At 45.1% G+C, this 6,515-nt stretch overlaps 1 protein-coding gene across 6 annotated transcripts in view; it reads left to right on the plus strand.

The window, feature by feature from the left end:
* Nucleotides 1-511: 511 nt before the first annotated feature.
* tnika (TRAF2 and NCK interacting kinase a) overlaps nucleotides 512-6,515 on the plus strand; it is a 54,127-nt gene continuing 48,123 nt past the window's right edge. For all 6 annotated transcript variants that reach the window (XM_034562625.1, XM_034562619.1, XM_034562620.1 and 3 more), the window contains exon 1: nucleotides 512-715. In XM_034562625.1, the coding sequence (XP_034418516.1) occupies nucleotides 659-715 (57 nt within the window). In that variant the 5' untranslated portion in view covers nucleotides 512-658. The remainder of the gene's footprint in view (nucleotides 716-6,515) is intronic.

A 6,515-nucleotide genomic window follows, 5' to 3' on the forward strand; every position in this document is an offset into this window, starting at 1 on the left:
ATATCAGCATCTTAAATACAATTTGGTCAGCGTGGCATCGTACATCATTTTAATAACACGTGCTCGTGCGTTACGTTGTGAAAAAAAAAGAAAAGTTAGGGAGTCCCTGCTGCCTCACTAAACCACGCCCTGTAATGGGCGTGGTTTAGTGACCCCCCCTCTCCCCTCCGCCTCCATTCACTGGCTGTCACACGGCAGCAGCGGTTTCCAGGACGAGCGCGAGCGCGAGCAGTAATCCCGTCTTCCGCGGCGCTTTCACCTCTCCACCGTTACACCGTCTCCGTCGCGCGGACCATGGATCTGGATGTGCTGATGCACGCGGCGCTCCTGCTTCCCGTCCTCCACGCGCTCGCGCTCTAGCTGTGCGCCCCCGGCACCGCGGCACGTCCCGCTACTGACCTGAGAGCTGTTATTATTTCTTTTTGGAGACAACGCTGTGTGGCAGAGAGACGGGGGGCTAGGGGGGCTAGGGGGGCTAGGGGGGCTAGGGGGTCCAGAGGGTCCAGAGGGACTAGAGGGACTAGAGGGACTAGAGGGGCTAGAGGGGTGGGGGGGACCACACAGTCGTGACAAGCAGAGGCCGTTTCAGGATACCGGGCAACTGTGAGCGGCTCTTCTTTTCTTCTTTTTGTTGTTGTTGTTGGTTGCGACCTCCATCATGGCGAGTGACTCTCCGGCCCGGAGTCTGGACGAAATAGACCTGTCCGCTTTGAGGGTAAGACATCTTTCACATATAGCTTCACGAGAGAGAGCGAGAGAGACTGTGTGTGTGTGTGTGTGTGTGTGCGTGTGTGTGTGCGTGCCGTGCGTGCGCGCCTTTCTCCTTCTCTTGCACCTGACAGCGTTCCCTGAATAGCAACCGGCAGAGGAGGCTGCGAGAGGAGGATGTGTGGGAGGCAGGCCGCCACATTCTGTCAAATTATGGAGGAAATTATATATATATATATATATATATATATATATATATATATATATATATATATATATATATAGACATTCACTAACTTGACAGCTGCCTCGCGCATCTGAAGCCTTATCTTCATTCAGTCCGGTCACAGGAATGTGTGTGTGTGTGTGTGTGTGTGTGTGTGTGTGTGTGTGTGTGTGTGAGTGTGTGTGTGTGAGTGAGATGCTGAGTTGAGGTTGGAGCTGAGATTCTGATGACCTGGATAGAGGAGGGGCGGGGGGGGGGGGGGGGGGGGGGGGGGTGGGGGGGGTCAGGCTATTATAGGCCCATCAGCCTTGATTCATACAACAGTGGAAATTAACCTATTTCTCACTGCTGAGTCTCTTGTATTGTTTTCATTCCCTATATATATATATATATATATATATATATATATATATATTCATTATTTACCCAGAAGCCCCATCACCCATCACCTTCTACTTCTGGCTGCTTGTGTAGCTTTGTGTCACGGAGTGCCAACCTGTACCTGTAGTCAGTGTGGCCATGCCCTCCATCAAAGTTGAAGCCTTGCATGCTGCAATAGCCAGTTTTCTTTTGTTCATCCGGTGTGCGCCTGCAAACCACACAACACTAACACAACACAACACTAACACAACACAACACTAACACAACACAACACTCACACACAGACGGACAGACACGCTGCGCTCGTGGTCGTGCGCGGACACCCATGTTTTCCGCTCCGGTGGGGCACGGGGTGTGTTCTTCTGAGTGTGTGTTTTTGGCTGATGTATCTGGGTGTCCGCCGGGCTGCACACATGCAAGTGATGCTGCACACGAGAGAAGCTGAAGACCTGTTTGCTGCTCTTAAAAAACGACCCCCCCCCCCCCCAGACACACACACACACACACACTGCAGTTGTTGTCTGCTTGCAATCACCTGTTTCCATGCTTTTATTGTGCCTGCATTTTTAGACCCTTCTTTCTTTCTCTCTGTTGGCGCCACAACATGCTCTCTCTACCTTTCGCTCAATTTCATCGCCTTGTGTTTTTAAGGTTAATGACATATTGGTACCAAATGCTACTTTTGAGGTTTACACCTGCAGCTTTGGCATGTTTTTTTTTATAGTGTGCAAAGAGCAGCATCAGAAGAAAAGGAGGCAGAGGAATCATATTTATTACCTCAGACGCACTCATATTTCTTTTTTTCATTCATAAATTGGTCATGCATTTGAAGATGTGTGTGATGCTCTATTCCCTTTTATGTATACATGCTTTTTTGCAACCGGAAAAAGAGAAAAGATCTTTGGCATATACGTGACATCTCAAAGAAACCGTATTGTTAGAATAATGAAGAGGCACTTTTTAAATCTCTTAAACCCGTTATAACCAGGAAAATAATCACAAAATAATAGTAATAATTAGTAAGCCGTTTTTTAAATTTTACAAACACAATTCACACAATACTAAAATAAAAAAATATAAAAAAATTATAAAACATGAATAACTTTTTTATTTTGTATTTTGTATGCTGTATTTGCATGTATTGAACCCCATTAGTAATATAAAAGTGAGATGTATAGTCTACATGAGAAAGCTCAAATGGCACAGATGGTGCTCAATGTGCCCAAATAGACCTCGCCTAAACGTTCTTTACTAACGAGGCTCTAATTTTCTTTCTAAGTCAAACTTTTGCAGGGATACTGTTTATATATTAATTTAAATTATTTAATCAAACCTTTCAGCTGCATCATTCCAAAGAGATAATAATAACATGTTTGGCTTGTTGGCACACAAACCAGTTCAAGTTCGAGGGAAGCTTAACTTTGTTCTGGGTTTCCACAGAAGTGGAAGGAGGAAGCCCAAAACATGTCTGGACCGGTTCTATTGACAGCACACACTCTCTTCGTCGGTATCGTTCCACGGACGCACGCACACACACACACACACACAACCACACACACTGTCTCATATGAGTGTACAGTCTACCACTGGACTGGCTAGACAGGAAGTAGGTCAGCTGGCTCTGACGAGTTGGGGGGGAGGGGGGGAGAGGGGTAGGGGGGGGGGGGGGGGGGGGTAGTTTATAATACCGGCATTGGTGGCAGGGATGAGGGATTGTGTGCGTGTGTGTGTGTGTGTGTGCGTGTAGTCGGGGTGGGGCGTGTGGGTGGGGGTTCAGGGGGCAGCTTGCTCTTGCACTCAGCTGCTCTCGGGCACACACACACACACACACACACACACACTGAAACAAAGAGAGAGACATAACTGAGTGGGAAGTAGAGAGATTTTGCTGTCTCTGCACTTTTCCCATCATGCTCTCTGTCGGTTTCTTTCGCTCTCTTTTTCTTGTGCCTCGTCGCCCCCCCGGCGACACTTACCGGTGTCGCGCGTCAACCCCCCCGACACCAGTGTGTCGACGCCGCACGTTTCACTCGAGTGGGAAAGGCCAGAGTCACAGACGACGACTCAGTGACAACCACAAGGCCATGAGGTTCGAAAACTCTGTGGCTTTTATGCAGGCGGTGTTTTTTATGTAAAGTTATACACACACACACACACACACACACACACACACACACACACACATATGCAGACACCCACAAGGATCAGCGGCGTCAGAAGCACGGGTTCATCAAGTCAGCTGACGAGAGCAACAGATGGTGAACCAGCAGGAACTATAGACACTCACACAAGCACGCGCACACGCAACACACACACACACACACACACACACACACACGCGCACACAGGGACTCAGGTGTGAGGTCAGAGATGAGAAAGAGAGAGAGAGGATGAAGGGACAGTGACACGGGCGGAGGAAGACAGAGCAGGAATTAAGTATGGAGAGACTTAGCGGAGAGAAGAAGAAGAAGAAGAAGAAGAAGAAGAAGAAGAAGAAGAAGAAGAAGAAGAAGAAGAAGAAGAAGAAGAAGAAGAAGAAGAAGAAGAAGAAGAAGAAGAAGAAGAAGAAGAAGACAAAGGCTGCGCTCCAGCTAAAAGGTGGAGATGTGACCAGTGACTAAAGTAGTCCAAAGCAAAGACCCCTCTCCAGATCCCCTCCCTCCATCCCCCCCTTCTCCATCCCAGTTGCCCAGTAAGGCCACATTCCTCGGGCCCTTCACCATGGACGCCATAGCAACGGGGCCACAGCAGTGCCCGGGGCTTACACAGAGCTTATTCATGAATCGTCTCTATACTGTATAGCAGTCTGTAGCTGAGAAATGCCCCTCTCCCTCCCACCCTCCTTTCCACTCTGCCAGCCTGCTTCTAGTTGACCTATTTCCTGCCCCCCCCCCCCCCCCCCCCTCTCTACCAAGTCACCGATGAAGCATCAAGTCTTAAATTCTCCGCTACACTTGACCTACACCGAACATGTAAGTTGGCTCTGCAAAGAATTTGCCAAATTGACCCTGTAATCAATGACATTTTGATACCTGCTATCACCAGCGGTTTTAGGTAATTAGTTGTTCAGTCAATGTCAAACCCTTTTGGTTGAGGACAGCTTTTTTTTTCCTCCTCGAGAATATTCTCTTGTGCACAGGAAGTGATGTCGTTTATGTTTCCATAAAAAGACTTCAGTTCAGTCTGATTTCTAAATTATTTCATGGAAGTGTGGCGCGAAAACGCCACGAGACGATTCCCAAACGTTAAGACAATAGAAATAAACAAAAGCTATAATATATAATATATATATATTGTAACTTTGAATATTATAATGCGCGAGTTTCATCGTGCTTTAAAAGACATCGACGGACTCATCGAAAAATGAGTGTGTGTGGACGGGGTGGGGCGTGGGGGTTCAGGGGGCAGAGCTTGCTCTTGCACTCAGCTGCTCTCGGGCACACACACACACACACACACGCACGCACACACACACACACACACTGAAACAAAGAGAGAGAGAGAGAGAGAGAGAAACATAACTGAGTGGGAAGTGGAGAGAGAATGCACAAGACCACACTCCCAAACTCACACTGTCTTCCCTCTCTCCTCTCCTCTCCTCTCCTCTCCTCTCCTCTCCTCTCCTCTCCTCTCCTCTCCTCTCCTCTCCTCTCCTACCTACTTGAGATGAAGTGCTTGAAGGAATCATGTGCACGTAAACAAGTCCATAGCGGGAGCTGAATTCCTCACACCAGGCAAGGAGAGAGGGAGGGATTTAGGTAAAAACTAGAGAAGATGAATGATGGGGGGATGGGAGGGAGGGGGGTGGGTGAGAGGAAAAGGCGTGAGATGACAAGTTGTCCGAGAGACGACGCGAGCGGGCGGGTTCGTTAGCATCGCAGGTCAAACTGTGCGGCGGGCTGTGAATCTGTGATTAAGACTTGAGCCCTCTTAATGCACTGGACATGTCTGTGTGGGACGCACTGGGAATTACAGCACTGGGAATTACAGCACTGGGAATTACAGCACTGGGAATTACAGAACTGGGAATTACAGAACTAGGAATTACAGCACTGGTGGAGCCCTGTTGTTCACTGTAAGTGTTTTTTTACAAGAGGCAGACCCGGTCCCAGCATGATCCCATATCATCCTCTCAGGGTCTCTAATTCAATCCACCTCACCTCTCTGTAATTCACTTTATATACACACTAACTGCCCTCACCTGGCAGAAACACACACTTATATATTTATATATATATATATATATATATATATATATATATATATACAGTATATACTGTAGACCTGGAGAAGGACGGTGCACCTTTTTCAAAGAATAATTATTAGTTTTCCATCTACTTTGTCTCACATATTAGTGCGCAAACACTTTCATATTTACATATCCAGCAGAAGTGAAAGATGCTAAAGGTTCCTTTTCACATTTACTCGTCATATTACATGTCGTAATTTAAGGCATTCTTAATATAAAACCATGTATTAGTGCAGTTTAAGCGCAGTGTGCAGAAGTAGTGGTTGTTGTAGTCATAACTTAACTCCACTGTGAGGACAGTTCAGTACATTCTGCTTCTTTAATAATAAACAGAATACACAGATTGATATCTCCTCTTTCCATTTTCCACTTTATTTCCTTCCCCAAACCCACATGTCACATGTAGACATTCTCAAAGGCTGTGTGTGTGTGTGTGTGTGACGGATTCAGATGGGAATGTTTGGTCTCAAACTGATAAGAGAAATCATATCAGATATGCATCTCATGCCAAGGCCTCTGAGGCAAATACAGCTCATATTCCTGATAATAAAACCTCCTTTGATCCGCAGGGCACAAGCTACATGTCGCGAGCATCCTGCGTATTTGTATTTATAAAATTTTTTACCAAAAATTTCAATTTGGCAAGAGAGTATGGCCGGCTGGGCAATATGGCCAGATATATTCCCTTGATAGGTCATTTGATTTCTCGAGAGCTATATATATATATATATATATATATATATATATATATATATATATATATATATATATATATATATATATATATATATATTTATATTTATATTTATATATACAAATTTATTTATTTAAAAAAAATATATAAATATATATATTTATATAAATATATATAAAAATATATTTGTATAAATATATTTATATATTTAGAAATATATATACTAAATAAAAACTATATAAATATATACAAATATA

This window comes from Cyclopterus lumpus, chromosome 22 (genome assembly GCF_009769545.1).
Source record: "Cyclopterus lumpus isolate fCycLum1 chromosome 22, fCycLum1.pri, whole genome shotgun sequence".
Classification (NCBI taxonomy): domain Eukaryota; kingdom Metazoa; phylum Chordata; class Actinopteri; order Perciformes; family Cyclopteridae; genus Cyclopterus; species Cyclopterus lumpus.